Source organism: Semicossyphus pulcher, unplaced genomic scaffold (assembly GCF_022749685.1).
Source record: "Semicossyphus pulcher isolate SPU_LCO1_2020_fin unplaced genomic scaffold, fSemPul1.0.p SCAF_3, whole genome shotgun sequence".
In the NCBI taxonomy this organism is placed as follows: domain Eukaryota; kingdom Metazoa; phylum Chordata; class Actinopteri; order Labriformes; family Labridae; genus Semicossyphus; species Semicossyphus pulcher.
The window spans coordinates 30,784,292-30,805,803 of NW_027211704.1; the positions used below are offsets into that span (position 1 = coordinate 30,784,292).

General features: G+C 41.2%; 1 protein-coding gene across 1 annotated transcript in view; it reads right to left on the bottom strand.

Annotated features, from left to right (window-relative positions):
* plxnb1b (plexin b1b) overlaps positions 1-21,512 on the bottom strand; it is a 49,575-nt gene that overhangs the window by 19,932 nt on the left and 8,131 nt on the right. Inside the window, exons 3-9 of the mRNA XM_069677589.1 lie at positions 20,865-21,047; positions 12,072-12,200; positions 11,654-11,754; positions 9,012-9,144; positions 7,049-7,205; positions 4,770-4,878; positions 2,603-2,711 (exon numbers count right to left, since the gene is read on the bottom strand). Of these exons, the coding sequence (XP_069533690.1) occupies positions 2,603-2,711; positions 4,770-4,878; positions 7,049-7,205; positions 9,012-9,144; positions 11,654-11,754; positions 12,072-12,200; positions 20,865-21,047 (921 nt within the window). The remainder of the gene's footprint in view (positions 1-2,602; positions 2,712-4,769; positions 4,879-7,048; positions 7,206-9,011; positions 9,145-11,653; positions 11,755-12,071; positions 12,201-20,864; positions 21,048-21,512) is intronic.

Here is a 21,512-nt window from a genome sequence, read left to right on the forward strand (position 1 = left end):
TGGGGGGGCGTGGTCGACCTCACCGTCACCTGAGAGCACGGCAGCGGCTGAAAACGAGGCTGTGTCGTTTTCCGGCTCAGCGTGGACGTCTGCTTCTTCTTCTGGCATGAGGGTAACCTCGGCTTTGATATCTGGACTTCCTGTTTCAGTCTGTGAGTCTTCTGTGGGCACTGAGGTGGGTGTCTGGGTTTGCTCCAGGTAGATGGAGGGCTCAGAGTCGTCTGGTTCCTCCATAGGGAAGGGCGTCGGCAGGGGGAAGCCAGATGAGGTTGGGGTTGCAGGCTCTGCCAGGCTGAAAGCTCCCTCAGCTTCCTGGTTGTCACTGGGGGGCGACTCTGTTTGGACCTCCAGGAGGGAGGAGTCCTGGTCTTGAGGCGGGATAATCAAAGGCATCACAGGGTCCATATCTCCCTCTGGACCATCAGCCGTGGTTACAGGCTCCAAATCCACGGCGTCTATGAGGACAGTGGGTGTGACCGCGTCTCCTTCAGTGTCACTTTGGGTGACAACGACGACAAGCTCCCCTGCTTCGGTCTCCTCTTCCTTCCTGGTGGTGACCTCGGGCAGTGGAGGTGTGGTGGGTGCTAGTGTGGTGGGTGGCATGGTGGTTGCAGGAGGCAGGGTGGTGGGTGGGGTGGTCGGCTCGGGGGTGGTGGTCGTAGGTGGGGCAGTTGGAGCAGGAGTAGTGGTTGGCTCCTGAGTAGTTGCTACAGTGACGGGGGCTGCAGTTGTTGTTGGTGTAGTAGTTGTTATAGTTGTAGCGGTTGTTGTTGTGGTGGTGGTCATTGGGGCAGCCGTTGTGGGAGTGGGTGTTGTGATGACTTTAATAGGTTTGGTGGTGGGAGGAGCTGAGGTGGGGAGTTTAAACTGGGGGAGGGAGGAGGAATAGGAGGAGGAGGGGAAGACATGTGGAGAGGGTGAGACAGAAATAAAAATCTAATGGACAAAGGGAAATGGAAACAACCAATAACTAAACCTGAAGGGTGATTTTCAACACATAACTGCTGTTATTGTGTTATTTTGCTTATGATACATGCACAGCAATGACTTGTTACAAATAATAGAAGCTTGAATTTATGAAGCACAACAGAACATGTATTGATGGCACTGATTCAAGCATTATTTCTAAATAGGAAAACTTGAACCATTCATCTACTTACCAAAAATACTCTTGCTTGTACACAGTGCAAGCGTATCATTTTGGGTTCAGAAAAACACTTTTAAAACACCATAACTGAACCAGAAGCTGAAGCATCCTTTGTTTTATTTTAGGGTTTAAAAGAAAAAAGACTGTGCAGCTGTTGAATAAAGAGGAACAATAATGTGGCCTGAAGATATATTTGGTGTTTTATTCATAATTCATGCTGTCTGCCTCCTTCAAGGGGTTCCATGGAGTCTCTGTCTTGTTGTTGTTACGGCAGAAATTTGCCAAAGGCAGAGAAGAAGACTGCTATCTTGAAACACGGAGGTAATTTATCCTGGACTTAAAACACTCTGCTTTGCAATTGTTTTAATAGAAAGCATTCACATCTTGCACGTTTGTTAGTCTTGAAAAACAAACACAATGCATGTATGCGGGGCATCTTAAAGGTTTCAGCAAAATCGTTTTTAATGACTAATCCACAGGAAAAGTCCGTCTGATATCACATTAGAACAACTCTTCAACAGAGCACACAAAGAGATCTGACTGTTGTGCAGCAGAGTCTGTTTTTCACCTGCCTGTAAACAACCAAAACTCACGTCTCCTGCTTCCTGTCGGCACACACAACCTCATACCATGTGTGCACTGCAGGTGTAGCCGCTAAAAGTAAATACTCTGCGGCACGCCCGCTCTGTAAACAGTCCATTTATGTGGCCACAGCATAAACCAGCACCGGGACGAGGTGCCACTGTTAACAGGAATACTCTCATACGCTCTTATAAGCCAACCCGCGTAACCGAGCCTGTGACAGCAGCAGCTCCGTTGCGTGATAAATATATATACAGTCATTGGTCCGAACCGAGAGTGATAAAAGCAGGAGGGGTTTTTGTTTTGTTAGAAGCAAATAGACTTAAAAGTCCCAAATAATAACATTTGTTTATATAAACATGAAAACACACTGTGTTTATCTGGTGTAATTTCCTGTATTTTTTAAAATTTAAATAAATGTCACATTAATATCACAAAACAAAAAGATGTATGTTTTTTTCTGTATTTTGGGGACAGATAGCAAAACTAAGTCTTGTGAATGGGTCACAGAGCAAAGACAGCAGCTTCCAGCATAAAAGAAGAGGAGTGTCTGACCGAGCAGCATTAATATTGGATATTAGCGCTGTGGGGTGAAAGTTAGCCACTTCTGTCATGGGCCATGTGCCTCAGGCTAACGTTGGCTACAGCTGGCAGGCAGCTGCTAGCTAGCAGGAGTTGTGTATTGCTGTTTGTAAAGTCCTGTTTGATAAATCTGCTTTATTCTGGAAAGAAAATCTTGCCGCTCTGGCTGACAAGTGTTAAGGAATTCTCGTACCTGGGCAGTATAGCTGAACACCTATGAGACAGGTGTTTGTTCTCAGATCTAATTGTTCAGTGCTGTATGATTATGCCTGTTCTGTTTGAGTAACTTACATGGTGGTTGTAGATGATCACCCCCTCCTCACAGGTGGGCTTGTGGGTACACCAGTGCTGGTGAACACACCAGTTACAGCCCCATCTGCTCTGAACACAGCCACGGCAACTGCACACAGAAACAACAGGAAGTACAGATTAGAGACATGGAGTTAAAAGCCTGTGTGGAAGAAGGTGACAAACAAAACATAAGGAGTAGAAGATAGTCAGGGTGTGAAGCTCTTAAGATTAAAGTGGAGGAAAGGTGGAACAGAAATCTCTTTTTTTTTTTCTAAAGGTTAGGAAGGGAGAGGGAGAGAAGTAATGTTGTAGAGAAAGAGAGGTAAGACTTCTGTAGTACACAGAGTAATTCAATTCGGCCGATCTGGGCCCTGTGGTGAGAAAGGTCAATGATGTAATTGAATTGAACCTCAGATTTGTGCTGGAAAGAGAAGAGAGAGGCGGATAGAATAAGCATGTGTGCAAAACAAGCATTTGATGAAGTAATAGTCAGAAGGCATTTCCATCTGATTTGATTGGGGTTCTTTATTATCAATTTTAAGTAGGGCTGTACCTGACGCAGAACAAGCTGTTTAATACAAAGCTTTGGCCTACCGTTCCTTTCTTTTAGTTTAGCACCAAATCAAACTCCTGTATCAGCATACATCAGTCATGTTTTATGAGTAATATGCAGGTTTATCACCATTTCCTATTGGCTTCCTATAAGCTTGATGGACATTAAAACATCTCCAGAGGGCTGCTCTCTCAGTTTTTGTAAGTCACGTCCTCATCGTTATCTGTCCGGGTGAGCATACAGATGACAGTGTAACATCACTTGTCATTTTGTCCCTCTCTTATGACTGTAACATCTGATTGACTGCATCCTGTATATATATCTATATATAGTTATTTATTGTAGGGACTTCTGTTCTCCTGTAACAGGACAACATTGCTCTGATGACACATGCAGTTGTATGACTGTTCTTGAAAGCCGCCACTTATACTGGTTACAGATTAGAGGTGGCTGTGGCTCACTGGTAGAGTCGGTCGTCTCTCAACCGAAAGGTTGGTGGTTCGGTCCATGACTGCTACAGTCACATGTCGAAGTGTCCTTGGGCAAGACACTGAACCCCAAATTGCTCCTGAAGGCAGAGCCATCAGTTATGAATGGGCACAGAATCCTGATAGGAGATTGGCACGTTGCCATCAGTGTGTGAATGAGTGTGAATGTGACATGTTGTGTAAAAGCAGCTTTGAGTGGTCGGAAGGCTAGTAAGAACAGTCCATTTACCATTTTATATTGGTCGACCAATATTATCAGCTAATATCCGCCTATCACAGATATATCGGTGTCTGTGTAAATGTTGCAATGATAAGAACAAATTGTCTTGTTGTTATCCAATACTTTCAGCACATCATATCTGAGCAGACAGCAGGCCAAAAAAGAATGAGCTGACAATGCCTAATTTAAATAATATTCTTTAAAGTAATTTCTTTATCGACAGCAGTATCTATAATTGGACATTACCTTTAAAATACTGTATCTGTCTCAAAAAACCCATATTGGTCAGGCTCAAGTCAATATGACACTGCTAAGTTTGTGATGTTGTTTTGTATTAATATCTGACTGCAGGACGCGAAGTGTTTGTAAAAAAAAGACGCCCACACACTGTTACACAAGTGGTAGCAAACAGGGGAGGAGATCATGCCAAGGATAACATCTTACAGATGTGGACCCAGTTAGCAACAGGTGGTGTGAAACAGCCTGAAACAAGCAGGTACAAGACTTTGCTGTATCTCTACTTGGAAGTTTAGAAACATATGGAAAGCATGAGACCCAATGGAGATCTATCCTGACCAAAGCCATTCAGTGTGCTGCTGGGTTTACAGTAAAACCAGGCTCAAGGAGCACAGCTGAGCCATGTGATAAGCACATTGACTGCTGAGAGAGAGTGAAGGGCAGGAGTCAGGTACCTGCAGCCTTCATGGGCATACTTTGATGAAAGTGATGTGTTTAAGTATTAAAGTACTGGGTCACACGCGTGGAGGGGAAGGATTAATACCAGGAAAGAAGGTGAGAAGAATTGAAAGAAAACCTAGACTGAAGACAGACAAGTGAAGGTTGCATTGATGGAGGGACAGAGCTTGGGAGGAGACAGGAGCTTATAAATCATCAGTGGTAACTTACGGCATGCTGCCAGACAGCTGCTTCACAGCCGTACAGTCGTAGAAGGTGAAATCCCTCGCTGTCACGGTGACATCTCCAAAGCGAAGAGACAAGGTGACGGTGACAAAGTCTGAGGAGAACAAAACACAAAGAGGAAGAGCTGAAAACAACAGAGTGACATCATGTTTCACCTGAGCACAGAGCTGAGCGGGAAAAGCTCTGATAATATTTGGCCGGGCTTATCGTCTCTGATTCAGGAGTCTGGGATGAGTAAGATCTTTCCCAAAACACAAAGAGGGAACGTGGGATAGAGGGTTTGGTCCACATAGCCAAAACACACAGGCTTAATAGAAGCCATGTGTTCCCTCCAACTGCAGCCCAGAGAGAGCAGACATAAACACAGCAGGGCTCAAGGCTCTGAGAATTACCTTCTGTCGAACACACGTTCAACACCGAACAAGTTCATCCCTTTTAAAAGCTTCGAGAGGCTGCACTGCTCGGGTACCATTGAATTTCAATCGCAGACATGGTCACCTTTTCTTCCAGATAAAATTGGCTGATTTCGCTCCATACTGGTCTCTGCTCATGTTTCTTTACCTGTTTGAATTCTTTAAAGGGATGTCATTCTTAGATCTCTGCATTTAACATGGTGAGTGCATCGTTATAATTTAACTAAACTATGAAAATTATAAGTTGTATGAAGCCAGATTTTTCCATTAAACAATTTAGTGATAATCTTAAAGATCTTTTTTTTTTTAATAAATGTCTGTTAAGTCACTATTTATCACCGAATGAGGTAACACAATGGTGACTGAGCCTTTGGCCCACTGATGAAAGCCTTTGCATTTGCAGTATTACAGACTGGGTGTCTGTGGCGACTTTCACAGAAAAAATCACAAGCGGCGCACAGTTAGTGACGCGTTTTCCATCAGCCAGCAGTGGTTGGTCTGCCAGAGAGGGTAGGCGGAGCTAAGCAGCTGCTTTTCCGGTCTCTGCAAGTGTTGCAAGTAAACAATAATCTACTATGGCTGATCAAACAAAGAAACGCTCGATGACTACAGATACAACTTCAAAAATAAGTGAAAATCCAAAGAAAAAGAAACAAATTCGACGCTCAGATGAAGGCAAACAGTCTAAAAAGGAAAGCTACCGTCAGCGAGGAAAACCAAGGACCGTGGACGTCACACATGCGACACTGTCTGGATTTCTGGGAAGTGTGCTCCCGCAGTTAACGTTTATCGCCATGGGTGCCGCCAACAAGGATGCAACTGAAATCTTTGAGATCACCACTTTAACTTGGCAAAAAGACAAGAAATCCAACAGTCGGCCTTCGTAACAGCTAGTTCTCTGTTGTCAGCTTAGTGAGTCTGTGGCTTAACGCCTGTTATTTAAAGAAAATTGAGAGTTCTGCTTCATGTCAATTATATTAAAAAATCACTGCCGCTTCTAGTTTAAATTTTGAGGACAACGCAGTCTGATCACATTTTGGACTTGTGGACAACCCAGAGTTAAAGCAGTATGATGTGTTTTTGCATCTCCAGCATTCAGGTGAGAATCTGATTTTCAACTTGAAAGCAACATTTGTCCTTACAGGCCTTCAGCTTAATCTTTTATGAAGTGCGCGCTGACGCTAACCCTCTCCAAATAAAGGAAAGCCACAGCTAGATCCTTAAATACCGCCTGTGTGTCCATTTCTTAGTGAACGCCCCCCAAGGCTGATTCTGCCTGAGCCCTGCACCCTGAGAACTACAACAAGCTGCAAGTTTCAGGAATGCACGCCTGGGAACTGAGTCTTTGTGTGTGTGTGTGTGTGTGTGGAATAGAGAGAGAAACACACACACACAAACAGTGTACTTTTGGAGCAGTGTGACCTCTGTAGAGGATTCAGTTGATATTTACAAGCACCTGTACTTTTTGCCGCTCACTGACTTAACATGCTGCTGTCACGCTACACAACAACAAAAACCTGGAAAACTAAAGCACGTCTCAAATCATAAATGAAAAGCAGTAGATTTATGGATAGTTTAAAACTATAAAATACAGATTACTCCCCGCTGGGTAAGCTGGCTTAAAATAAAGTATTTGGGTTGGCCTAGATTGATGGATACACAGATTGCACTGTATATTTGTATGGTATGTGTGACCATGCAAACACATGCCTAAAACATACAAAGATTAATCTCATTACGACCAAATCCTCCAGTCACATAAAGGATGAAAAGTTCAAGCGAGTAATCAAACTTTATCAGCTTTGTTCCCGAAACAAGGAATGACAAGGTCTGGGCTCCAAATGCACTCACCCTGTCCTGGAGGCACAGTGGGTACATGGCGGGTGTCAGGGGAATGGCAGGTGACCCCGGTTTTGGTGACGATGGCGGGACTGTGGGTGTCCTGGAAGTAGCAGGAGTAGAACTCGTCTTTCTCCAACACTGGAAGTCCTGGGACTGACAGAGACACCTGAGGAAAGACCAGACATTAACACTGATTAAAGCGAACGTGCAACGATGCAGCTCCGACTGTCTTTAGACTAAATTTTACTTGTGGCAGGACGAACAGAGGACAGCCATCCACCAGCAGGCAGTTTAAGCACAGTAAACACTGTGTAAGTCCCCATGTGCAGCAGGCAGAGTTAGTGAAGAGAAATGTGCACCTGAGCTGTTATGGAGGTCAGTGAAGGACATAATGACAGCAGGTGATTAAACTGTCTGAACACATAAATCGGACACTCTCACTAGTAAATGTCAACGGCGAAAAATTCAATTTGAAAACTGAATTAGATCCTCCTGCTGTATGAACATGAATTATACTGTTCAGTGTCCTTGCGGTATTATTATTATTATAATCTTTGTTATTGTCATGTTGGCTCCACGTGTCCTTATTCCTGTGGTGTTGCTGCAGTTGAGCGACATCACACTCGAGGTTGTGATGTTGTACTGAACATCATCACGGCTATGATTCAGTCGTAGCAGGTCATGCAGGTAATCACAGCCGCGCTGATATTCATTTTAACATCACAACCTCGAGTAACCTCGGCAAATAGAAGTAAAAACTAATAATCAACAACAGATGAACCACCAACTCAACTTGTTCCACAACTTAACTGAAACTGGACTTTTGTTGCCAAGCAACCCAAACATTCTCCTGCACTCTGTGTCTATGGTTACCACAGATCAGCTTTTTTTATCATGTACATTTATCTGTGTCTTTTAATTTTTTAACTAACTGTTGTATAATATAAAATATCTGTCAGTCAAATAGTATGATCTATACAGTGATGTCTTTACTTGGATTTTCTGGGTTGTCCTTTTAGAAAGGGTTGTTATCAGCACTTATGATAAAAGTGGAATTCTGTTTTTTATTTTGGGTGAAAATGACCAATATGTACAGAAAAAAAATTCGGCCTGCAGCCACACAATCAAAGCAAGTTCATAAAAACAGTGCTTGGTCACTTTGCCACTAATGGACTCAGGTTGTTATTTAACGGATTGCTACAGAAATACACCTTTTTGTTATGACAAAGTCCTTGTTTTTACAAGAAACACCAGTTTCATCAGTCTCTGCAAAGCCACCAGACCACAATGACAAAAACAGTCATTTTGCCTGGCAGAAGAGGAGATGTGCTGGACTACCGCTGTGTTGCCTTGACCAGTTGGTTTGTTTTTGTCAAAGTAGGACACTAACTAACAATTATCTTTCCAGTTGATGAATCTCCCAGTTATTTTTGTATTTACAATTATGTAATCCACAAAGTTTAAGGAAATGGAAAATGTCTATCACAACGTCCTAAAGCCCCAATGTCCTGCCTTCTAACACCACCCTGAAACCATTCATTCATAAATGTTACCATTGGAAGTATTGTACCAGAGTTAGATTAAAGCTATTTTTCATCTGCAGTCCCTCAGCAGGTCACAATTAAAACATCACAGTTATTAAAACATCACTAGGTTACTAGACTACAACACTCAATGAGATAATTATAATAATTAATTTTTATTTTAAGCCTGTGAACTCTTTAGGCCCTATAAGCACATTTAATACATGTAAGGCCCTTTGTCTGCAGTTTTCTACACCACACTTTTACTTGCTGACATTCAATCATTACTTGGATATGTCGTAATTATTTCAGTGTGGTGTACAGGCAGAATATGACCGTGAACATACTCTACCCTCTTTAACCCACTGTAATGTTTTAAACAGACAGTGAGATACATGTCAAAAGTTCTTTGAGCTGCATGACTTTATGTAAAGTTAAAGCCTTCTTACCGTCCTGCTCTCCTCCCTGCTGATGTTGGAGGGGTTGAGGTCCTGAACGGTCAGACACTGCTGCTCCATGTCAAAGCTCCACAACCACTGACCTGCCTGGTCCCCTCGAGCACACTGTGACTGCAACACACACCTGCAGAGAAAAACACATGCTTCATATACTCTATCATATACTCTATTCTCGCTATGTTGTGAGCTAAATCCATGTCTCTCTGAAGTAAACACTAAACCATGAAAAGTTAATTCAGTATATACTTTGAATACATAAAATATAAGATTTTAAAGTGCATACAAACTCCTCCTCCTGGACTCCTTCCTGGACTTTTTTAGGAATAGTTAAACACATGCAAATTAACTAGGAAAGACAAACTGATTCCAAACTACAAAAATGTAAAAACAGGACTGTTATGAAACCAGGAGGAAATGGAAAAAAGGAGTAAAGACAGAACTTAAGGCTCAGTGAGAAAAACATCCAGGTGAGAGGGAGGTGGATGGCCAGGTGGGGAGGCAGAACAGTGAGCAGAGAGGGAGAGACACAGATGGGATGCAGAGGTAGATTCCTTTCATCAGTTTCAAACACAATCCCATCAGACCACACTCAGTCACTCTTTTAACACAACTTGGCAAAAACACTTGAAAAATAAACAAGAGTGCCAGCTGCTTACGAGTCTGCTGATACCTCACTGCATGTCAGAACTGAACTTGTTTTTCCTGTAAAGTTTTTTTAACAAGACCCGTGTGAATCTAAATGAGGCAAAACATTTCACAGAAACAGAAGTTTGGTGTTTCTAATGAAACATCGAGATATAAAAAACAGCTGTGTCAAACTTTAGATATGAGTACATTAAAATATAAATATAATTATATAAGGAAAACTAAGAAACTGAAACATTCTTCTTTCAAAACATCTATTTCATAAGCAAGAACTGTATTTCATATCAATAGAGGTTTTGCACCTCCTGCTTTAATTAGCTAATTCTAATTGTTGTTAGCACACCTTAGACATTGTTATGTAACCCAAATAACTGGGTCAGTTCACTGAATTCAAGTCTTTTTAACTTGCCAAGATAATTAGTACACGTTTATTTCCCCTCTGTCGGCTTGTTTATCTAGAACCACCATCATGTTCATGTTTTCTTGCAAAAGTAATGACATGATGATTGTAGTAAATATAATACCTGATTAGCATCGCTATGCTAGCCTTTTTATTGCTGTTTATCACGGAGCTCTAAGATTCATTACAAACTGTAAACATCACTGCACCCTGTATTCCTTAGTTAACTTATCATCACTATCCATGCGCATAACATTGCACTGGTATAGCTTCATCTACAAATCCATGGTGGGACTGTTGCCCATTTACTTGTCTAGTTACATCTCATACTGCTACAGCTTACGCTCCCAGGGTTTCATCACGTTGTCCACCCCATCAGTCCATACTGAACTCAGTAAAAAGGCCTTTCCCTACTCTGCCCCGTAAACCTGGAACACACTTTCTGCATTTATCACTTTAATGATTGTATTATTGTTTTGTATCTGTGTATTGAATGTCCTGTCTGTTTGTAACTCTGTGCTGTTGCTGCTGTCTAAGCAGGTCTCTCTTGAGAATGAGACCACATGTCTCAATGAGACTACCTGTCTAAAAAAAAGGTTAAATAAAATAAAATAAAAAATGTGTGAGTATGATAGCATGCTAACGTTTAGCTCAAAGCACAGGTGTGTTGAAGCTCAGCATCTCTTCGACTTACATGGCTGAATCTTTTTTCCTTATAAATAAAAACTCATTATTAAAATTGTTTGGTGATTAATTCATCTTTGGATCAACCCGATGTTAACGGACCGGTTCATCGATTCAGCACTGGTTCTCACAGGCTGTTAGAGCCACAGAGAAAATTGGGTTTATATTAACAGATTGTGCCTCATTTGCATATAGTTGTAAGTTATATACTGAAGTATTTACATTGATCTGTATATTTCTATAATATTTGTTTTCGTTGTTATGTCATGTATATCTATATCATAGCAGACTTTATTTGTCAATCCTGCTATAAAAAATTGTCCCTAGTGTCGTACAGCACGGCCAAGTGTAGTAAAATGCCATGTGGGCACCTGTTGGCACATGCTCCGGAGATGAGGCATTGAAGCGAACAGGGCAGGGAGCACCACTTTTTCTGACCTTTGCCAATACGATAACAGGCATCTCGTAGTCTTCTTTTTGTTCATAGGTTAAAAGTCAGGAGAAAAGTTAGTTTTATTTTTGTAACTGTGGACTTTAGTTTATGAAAGCGTCTGATTGTTTCATTTTACATTTGTCTCTTTCGTCTTTTGGATCACGCTGAAGTTTGCCTTTTTGAGGGCACGTGTCAGAAACCTCACATCCTGCAAGAGTGGCAAAGAAGGTTTCTTTTTAAAGTTGCCACTACACATACTTAATGTGCTTAATTTCAAGGGCCATCTGGTATCTGGTGTCGGTATTATTACAGAATCTAGAACCTGTACTCAGATTTGACAAAGGAGCTATTTCTGGTTAGTTTAAGTAGATTATTTTAAAAGCTTAAACTCCGGTTCTTGTTGGATTAAATCTCAGCCACACTTTCTAGGAAGCTGGATTAGGACACATTCAGGGCTGCAGTTTCTCTCACCTTCCCTCCAGGACACACCAGCCACAGTAGGGGTCGTGTCCCAGCAGGCAGGAGTGGCAGTCTGGATGCTGCTGGCATTCCGCCACCGGCCTCTTCTGCAGCTGGAAGCAGGACAACACAATTATGTTCGGTCGTGCAAACTGTGCACACTAAGCTCAACAAAATCTGATTATAAAGAATAGGTGGCCCACATACTCCAGTGGAACAATGGAAAATGAAAATATGTTCATTAGAATAATCCTAATGACCGGCTGAATTACTGGAAGAGAGAATTGGGGCAGAAAAAAACAAGTGAGTCAAAATGATTTCTCTCTAGCCTTAAACTAGAACACATGAAGGACACGTCCGGAGAGAAAAGCATAAGATGAGGCTGCAAGAGTTGAAATACTGTATGCTGCATCTGTGTGTGTGTAGCTACCATGGTATGAGTCATGATGAAGAGATGTTCCTCTGTCTGATCCAAGATGAGGTCCGAGCTGATGGCCCTGTTCTGCTGGATGGAGATGACAGAGTACTCCTCCACCTCACCGTTTGGCCCCAGGAACACCTGAGGAAATAAACAGTCATTGAGATTATGTAATACTTTCCTTGACTGTACTACCTTTAAATCTCGTTCTTCTTAAATGAGAACATGAACATGAAATCAGGCAGTTTAATTACCTGAACATTGTTTGGCATATTTCAATGGATGTAACCATATATGAGAATGTATTTTAACTGTATTATACAACTGAACATCTGGAAAAATCTAGTAAATTGACCTTAAAATGGGATTGTTTTTGTCAAACTACTATTATCAACATCAATAACAGACTTTTATTGTATAAGGTGACATGTTTACTTGTAAACAAACAAAAGCTGTTAATGTATGGATGGAAACTTTATTAATTCTTTAGAGGACATGACACTGTAACAGCAGCTTCAATCAAAGTTAAGACACCACATTTAACACTGAACATAAAAACATTTAGGCACATAAAAACTACAGCTAAAAAAGACCAAAATCAGTTTCCAAACCAGATGAAAACTTACAAATATATACAGTGCATAAATATACAAATGTATGTATAATATAAGCATAATGCAACTGTTACCTACACATGAGTGTATGTTGTTGGTTTATAACTGCTCATTAAACAGTCTGATGGCAGAGCTAACAGAAAGAACTTCCTGTATTCAGTCCTGCACCTCGGTGGAATCAGCCTGTGACTGAATGTGCTCTGCTGAATCGCCTCCAGACTGTGGGGCAGGTGTGTGGGATCTCTCAGGTCGGACTTAAGTTTTGAGAGCATCCTTGCCTCTGTCATATTCTGAATATTGTTCACGGTCCCAATAATGGAGCTGGCCTTCTTCATTCGTTTATTAATTCTGTTTTGGTCTGATGTGCGTGCACCCTCTCCAGAGCACACCACAACAAAGAACATAGCACTGGCCACTACAGATTTTACATCCGTTATGTGTACCCAAATCTCAGATCCCATCGGCTGGAGTTTGACGACGATATAGCCTCTGTGAACATGCCGGGCGTGTAGCCAGCGGTTAGTGATAAACCACTTCCAGTCAAGACTTCCTTTTCTCCGTGCTGCATTTGAGGAAGTCAGGAAATCTGAACGCTGAACAGCTTTAGTGACACCGCATCAAGGGAATTTGTCTCAAGTTGGTTAGCTGAACTTATATAACTTACTGAGATTATATATATCCTAAAGGCCTAAAACCAAAAATAACTGCATTTCTTCAGCATTAAATATCAGAAGATTTGGGGATGTAAAATAAAAAAAAAGAAAGTAACTGACATCAATGCTTTATTACGAGCAGTCATCTTCTTCTTGCATCTTGTTTTTGCACATTGAGGCATGCCTTGGCTTGTTACACCTGCTTCTACAAACTGACATAGTGTAAAACTTTGACAGATATTTATATTGCATAACGACTTTGTGGGTGTGCACATGAGCTCGCTAAACAGGACCTACACACATGAACATTTTGCCACTAGTAGTCAAAAACACGAGAGTTCCTTTAACTTCTAAGCCAAACTGTACTTGTATCAGACTCCAATCTATAAAATCACTAGAGCCACACTGATATGGGATTTTTGAGACCTATACCAATACGGAATTAAAAAAATCAAATATTACTTTTCACTCGATTACAAATCCGGCACAACATGATGGTAAGACAGAGGTGGATTGACAGAAAGAGGAGACAAATCTTGGTAGTCAGACCCGACAATCTACCAGACAACTTTATGAGTCCTGTGTAAAGTACTGTGACCTTGTGCTACCTGCTTATAGTCCAGAGCTGCTGTAATGTGGGTTAATACGAGGGGTCAGCCCGACCAACTGCTCCATATTGGCCCTTTGATGTTCTAATGTCATTAGTAAGTTATTCCACCGTGAGAGGAACTGTGCTGAAACAAAGAGCAGCAATCATCCTAATGGGAAAATCCCACACAGGTCAGGAGGAAGCGTCAACTCCACAATCTGCCCTGTGATGTGCCAGGACGTCTCCCTGATGCCAGGCTAATCCGATCCTCAAGGTATGTGGAGGATTTGAGGTCAGCTATGTAGTCTGACACTCTTTGATCCTACAGCTCCACACAAACACACTGTCCAGGATCTAATACCTGTCCATTCAGACGGCAGCAAGTTCCTGAAACTTCACAAAAGAATGGAAAACTGAGAAAACTGACTAGATGACATTCCTCTCTTCAAAAAGTACAAGACTAGCAGGAGGTATAGCATCATCAGCTTCATGTGTTGGCAGGGAAGCACAGGACAAACCTTGCAAAATACTGGAAGCTACACATCAGCCATTGCAAGCCCGCTGAACAAAACCCGTCTTTCTTCCAGCACGATGCACCGAGCTGACCTCAACAAAACAAACATTTAGAGATGGAATCTTAACTGGTCAGCAGTGCGTCTTCATGCAACCGTTAATAAGACTGCTGAGGTTCCAGCAATTAGACTTCCTCTAAAACCTCTGTGGCTCCTGTGTCTTAAACACCAGCTTCACCTCATTTAGTTCTCTTGTTATTCCCAAGTAGCTGCAATTAGCCAATCACTGCTCACCGTGTTTATCTGCAAGGGGCCTGAGGTCAACAAGGGGCCTGAGGGAGGGGTCAGTGTGTTGCAATCACAACACAACATGAGATAAGATTATCTCTTCACTCTAAAAATATACTGTACCGACAACATGTGATTTATAATAATAATAATAATATCATGTTTTATATAGCACTTCTCAAAACTAAGGTTACAAAGTACTTTTTAAAACATAAAGCCCAACAATAAAATACATAACAATGATGGTATAAAACAGCAAGACACAAAACAGGAACAACTTGAGTAAAAAAATAAAAGATAAAAGAATAAAAGAGGATCAACTTTAAGAAACAATAAAGAAATAAAACACCAAGAATAAAACATAAAAAATTCCAAAGAGGCCTTTCGATAAAAATATGTCTTCAAAAGTGATTTCAAAGAAGATACTGATGTAGCAAATCGGAGCTCCTCAGGCAGGTCTTAACATTCATCCTTTAGTAAGAGACAATAGACTGAAAATTGTAGTCTTATTAATTATAAGTCCTCCAGTCAGTTCCTATGATTCTTCACAGGCTTTAGTAAAAAATGAATCATTCAGCTGCAGCTTATACAGACTGCTGATTAAAGCTCCTGTGGGAAACTTTTGGTGTGTGTTGATTTTGGCGCCCCCTGTGGACAAAGCTGTACCTCTTATCTCTTTGCTGATTTTGTCCTGTACATGCTTAAGTGGTGTTTTTTTTTTACAAAAAATCTTATCCTGCTTTCTTTAACAGTCATATGTATCACCCACTTTAAACTTTTGGAATTTTTGGAAAATGGAAGACAGCGTGCAGTTAATCCCTGCGTCTGACACCTACCCTGCGCCAGCCGTTTCAGGCATTAAAAATAACTATATAGAAATAATCAATCTTATCGCTGACGGTCTGGTTTGCTTTTGTAGGTCATACAGAGTCATCAGAATTAATTTCAGTCTGTTTCATAACCAGCGAAAAACTCCTCACAGGAGCTTTGATTGAATGAATGATTGCATTCGCTTCCTGTATTTCAAAGCACAGATTTCAAAACCATATTAATTGTTTATGACGCACTAAATTGGCACTGGTCTTGATACAGATCTGACTTTCTTCTACGCAGAATCGAGACCCCTCAGGTAGAATTGTCAGCTTATCAAAATCAGGACTTAAACATTATTGTTTTTTGCAGCTTTCTAACAAAAATAAAAACATTTTAAATTTCTGACCGTTTTTAGTTTAGATGATATTTTATTGTCTTTTAAAACTAATTATAATATTTTCCTAATGTGTTTATTTTGAAGTATTTCTATGCCCCAGTAAACCACTTGTGTGTGAAAGGTGTTATATAAATAAACCTGCCTTTCCTTTTGTTGCTTCCTGTAGGAAATTGAAAAATACACAACACATAAGCTCGGAAGTCTTGGCAATAAAGCTGTATTATGGTTTATTGATTTACAGTTTATTGTATAATCTGTTTATGGGATGTTATTGCTTTAGGAAATTATGTTTTCTGCATACATTAATTACCAATTAGAAGCGTGACAAAAGAGGTTATTATAGCTGTTGTAGGAAGATTTTTATATGGTGACGGACCTGCCCACACACATTTACTTTTGGTCTGTTAATCCAACAGCATACAATATACTAGTTAAAATGTGACAATGCCCCTGCTCCCACGAGACATTGGAAAGTATTTCCAGAATAGTTACAGCAGCACATTGGTGGGTTTGGTGCTACATATTAAACTATCTTGTATGGCTGTTATGTTTGAGTGTCCGCAAAGTTTTGGCCACATAGCTTGTTTCCTAAAGACCAACCAATCTTTGAAATGCCAAAACAGATGTCAGATAAAGACAAATAATAAGAAGGGTTTACTCAACACTTAGAGGAATTGCTGGATGGTCGGACAGAAAGTTACTGTGAGAAGAAGACATCACAGGTGACCTCTGATCTAAAGCTGCTTCAATCAGCTCAAAAATAAACTGCTGAGTGAAGCAGAAGAAAAAATCAAACAACAACAAGCCTGGAGCCTGAACACAGTGTTTAGTGTCAGCACAGTTCAAAGAGGAGGTAAACTCAATCTAAGATTCTGGGTCATGTGTCTCAGTAGAAACTGTCATGCATCTTAACAAGAGGCAGTTCAGCTCAACCATGTATCCTATAGTTACAGATAATGCAGGGAAATAACTGACCTATATAAAAGTCTGTTTATTCATGAGTGAATGTTCTGCATCACATATACGAAGTATGTCACCAATTAAATCATGTTTATTTATTTTTAGATTGTTTTCTCTATGTGTGATCCTGCATGTTAAATTGTTTGTTTGGCTCAAACACACATAATCTTCTTCTTCTCTTCCTCTTTAACAAAAAGGTCTATTCTTGCATGACTCCTTACACTAATGTTTTTAGACACTAACTGGGAATCAACACTGACACTGTAGCATCAGAGGAACGTGGGCGACATGTAAGCGCCATGGCAGCATCTATTTTGCAATCTACACTGGCTGCGACTACAGCAAAGAAGAGTCTCGCAGTGAATAGGCAGTGACGCCATTAAGTGCGCAGTCTGCCGGAAACAGTAGAAGAAGACAACTTTGCCACCGACTTGTAGACGTATTTCATGTAGGATGTAGAGGTAAAATGAGAATGAACTAATAGGATTGGTTTACCCAGATGTTGAGCAAATGTACATATTCATTGCTCTTTCAAATTAATCTTGCCTGCTCGTCTAGTCTGTCAATAACTTAAATAGGAAACTGAAATCGAAGTTGGCCAATATGAAGAGATCACATCGTTTAACATGGATTCTTTGGTTGTGGGCATTTATTTAGACAGCAGTCAATGGCCCGCGCATCATACACCGCTGGTGGAGTATGCAGCACTGAATAACATTGGAGCGTTTCTGTCCTGGCACACACGTGCCAAAAATATGCTTCAAATACGTTGCCTGTGCAGATTCCCCGTTGGACTAACAATATGAGCCTGTCAGTGGCAAAAAAAAGGCACTCTGAGTGGACATACTTTGAGTCAGGATCTTTGTCCCCAAAGATTACATTGCAGCTATTACAGCCTGTCTCAGGTTGCAGGCTGAAGCAATCAGACAATGTTGTGTTTTTTTTAAATCTATTAATCATTAAGATTGAATATATAAACAACGTTTCTTACTACGGTTTAATCATGACAGCCACTAGGGGGCATAAGCTGACTGTTAAAGAAGGAATAAATGAAAGAAAAAAGAAAAGAAAAGAAAACTTTGATATTATCTTTGCTACACTGTTTTTGCTTTAAAGTTTGTTTACTTTTTTTCCTCTTGTCTGATCTTGTCGTTTCTCTTCTATCTGCCGTTCCTCAATTGGACAATCCCCTTTTTCACAAGAAGAACATTGGGTGAACAGTTAAGGGTAATACCATAGCTTGAATTTAAATGTCCATTGCTGGTGTTCAAAGTAAGAGACTGACAATGTGTCCATTAACGACGCTGACATTGACACTGACACTGTCTGCTGTTATGACTGATATCTCTTCATAACCGTGAATGAGTCTCTCTGTTAGGAAGCGCACGTGTCTGCCAGTCAGCGATGACAAGCATGGAGCTTCATCGTCTTCTGGTCACAGTGATTGTGCTGCTCTGGGTTTGGCTGGCCCTGTGTGACGTAACTGTGTAAAATACGTTAATGGCTGTCATTGTGCTACTTCTGCTTGTGCAGGGTGCCTCAACCACAAGCCACCATTGAGAAAAAAATGGCACAAAGAGGCACTGTGTGAAGAAAAGCTCACGATCTGTAAACTGCTGATATCAAGGGGCCTGCTCCACTAAACTTATATATAGATTAAATACAACAAGCCCAACACTTGTGTCCTTATCTGCTTTTCAGCTTCTTGGCTAAAATGTTTATTTAATCAAATCTACTTGTTTTCCCCTTAACTTTCTACCAAAGACTGGACGATCCTTATGTGTGACCAAGCTTCACCCTGAACTCTGTCTGACCCCACGGAGACACCGCCATATGTGACCCCACAGTGTCGTGACTGCAGCACCTCGGGAATCTAATTGACAACCTGTTGAGGGTAAACAACACTTCAGAGGAGCTTTACATGATCCAGCCACTGAGCTGAGCGCTCACAATGACTGACAGGTACAAACATTTCAGTGGAGTGGCACTCGAAGGCAGCAGGGACATCACCGTAATTGAGTTTGGCCAAATAGTACAAACACTTTACAGTATTATTCAATAGAAGTCTACACTAGTGCTGTCAAAACTGGCCAAAAATGCTGTTTGATTATTCCTTCTAAAAAAAACACAGTTTGAACTATTTGAACATCTATTCTTGCGCAACGACAAACTTACTTGCAGAGATGCATTTATTTAAACATAAACATGCCTTTTAAAAGGTCAATAAAGGCTTCCTACGCCTTGCAAAATAAGGAAAATAATTAATTAGGTTACGGTAGAACGAACATTCAGTGCTCCAAGAGAGCTGTGCTGTGACAGCTATATTTATTTGAACACATCTCTTTAAAAAAAAATCTACATAGGCTACCTGTACCTGTCTGTTCTGCTCGGGATGAGAATATCTTTCTTCTAGGTACACCAGCACACAGTTTTTGAAGGAACTCGGCTGGTAGGTTGTTCCAAACATCTGGGAGAACTAACCACAGATCTTCTGTGCTTGTAGGCTTCTTCTAGATCAGTTCAGTTGTGAGTATGATTTCAGCAAAAATCTCAGCTCAAATCACACTCACACTTTGGATCACGTGAGCCCAACACCCCAACAACAACAGAGGTTGTTAACGATTGTCGTTGTTGCTATGAGGTCAACAGCCCAGGTTAACGATCCTCCCTTGATTACACACCTATGGGGTTTTTTCACAGTGGGCATTTTTTATATCAGACAGGAGGAAAAGCTGGTTCTGTTCTATTCAGGTGTCTGACAAAGCATGCACACAACCAGGACCATGACCATGGAAGCAGCTAAATGGAATACAGCCATCATTAATGCTACTATAAACACCTGTGCTTTTCCTCCTGTTGCATGTAAAAATGTCCGCTGTGAAAAAGGCCTATAAGCATTCTAATGACCTACAGAGGCTTATATTTATGGCTCCGTCCACCAGTCAGTTTAGAACTCAAGAAGCCTTTCGGAGCAGTGTTAATTCGAAAATAATGACGAAAAATGTTCGTCAACGACCTTTTTCCATGACAAAGACGATACGTTAAGAGCCGTTACGAGCTAAAAATAGATCGTTGATAATAAAAACTCTGACGACACGTATGTTTTGATTTTGTTAATGAGAGGAGACGGGACTAAAATGTCAGTGGTGAGCTGTTGGACATTCAAAATGCATACTGTCCCCCACTGTGCGTCTCATCTTATAAATTACAAGCAATTAATTCCTGTAACTGGGTAACCGGGATAAGGAGAGATAAGGTCGTTGTGAACTTTCTGTGTTATCACAGGCTTTCTGCTTCAGGCTCTGTGCGCGCTCACAGAAAAAGGGGTTGACCTGGTGAACCTGGATAACTGTCAGAGAGTATGTGCCATATATGATATAACTTTGTTTTTAAATCTTTTTATTTGCAGTGGTTTCAATGGCAACAAAAACATGTGTATGCTCCAGGCATACACATGTTTTTGTTGCTTTATCTATGTTCTTATCACACTGCATGAGGGGATTAAATGTAGTCGGACAATCTACAACAATCTCAGTGCATTCCTTTAACAAGATGTAGCAGGACTCTGCTCCGGAGATTATTGCAGCCTGCCTGCCTCTACACACTGAGACTGTTTAAGACTTCCGCTAGTTGGCAGATTTCAGTGTCTGGAGCTGAAAAGAGAGAATAGTCTATCGGATGTTTACTGGGTTGACTGCCATGACTGTGCAGGTACAGGTACTACAGTCATGTGAGAAAGTCCTAAAAATTCGAAGCCAAATAAGGTCGGAAAATAATGACACAACTTGTCTAGCATGCCAGGTTATTACTTCATTCTCCCAGCAATAAAAGCACGATCTCTGCATAACATCATAGGTCGCACAAATACAAAGCACACTCTGTTAGTGATAGTGGTTTGTGTGCGTGTGTGCAGAAACACACCAGAATGCAAGCTGACAACCTGTCCATACATGCCTTCATATCTGTGAGACCATCTTACCTTGTGCAGGTTCCCCTTGGAGTCCCCCAGGAAAGCGATGGTATGTCCCGCCCTCACGCTCACAGCCACAGCAGTGAGACGGGCAGACGGGCTGTCGAGGATGGTCTCTGCTTCTACGGCGATCCTGCTAGCCATCGGGCTGGGGGTGTGATCGGAGCCGCATGGGTAGGCATCCAGAGTGTTCTAGTGGAGGGGAAACAGGAGAGGATTATCAGTATGTGGCTAATGTAAAAAGTCATGTGTAGAACATATTAAATCACCTTTTCTATATTGATGAATATCTTAAATTATTATAGTAACACAATAAAGATGCCAGTTTGAAGAGCATCCTGATAGTGATGGCAGTGTGAAGACAGTTGTCTATCATACATTTTAAGGATTTTTTTTTTTAAGATCATTAAAAACCGTATAAGAGAGAGAGTTTCCACATCGCAATGGCGGATCATGGAGCATATTGGACCTCCACTGAACCGACTCTCTGTCTATGCGACTTTGGATACTTTGTTAGGGGGAGTAGTGGGGCTGCTCCTCCGCTGCTTCTTCGCAGTCCTCACCTACATCTGCAGTGCGCACCTTCTTTCAAACACGTTGTCATCACCCTCATAAGGACAGTCCTTGTAACACATTGCCCACATAGTGCACATTGAC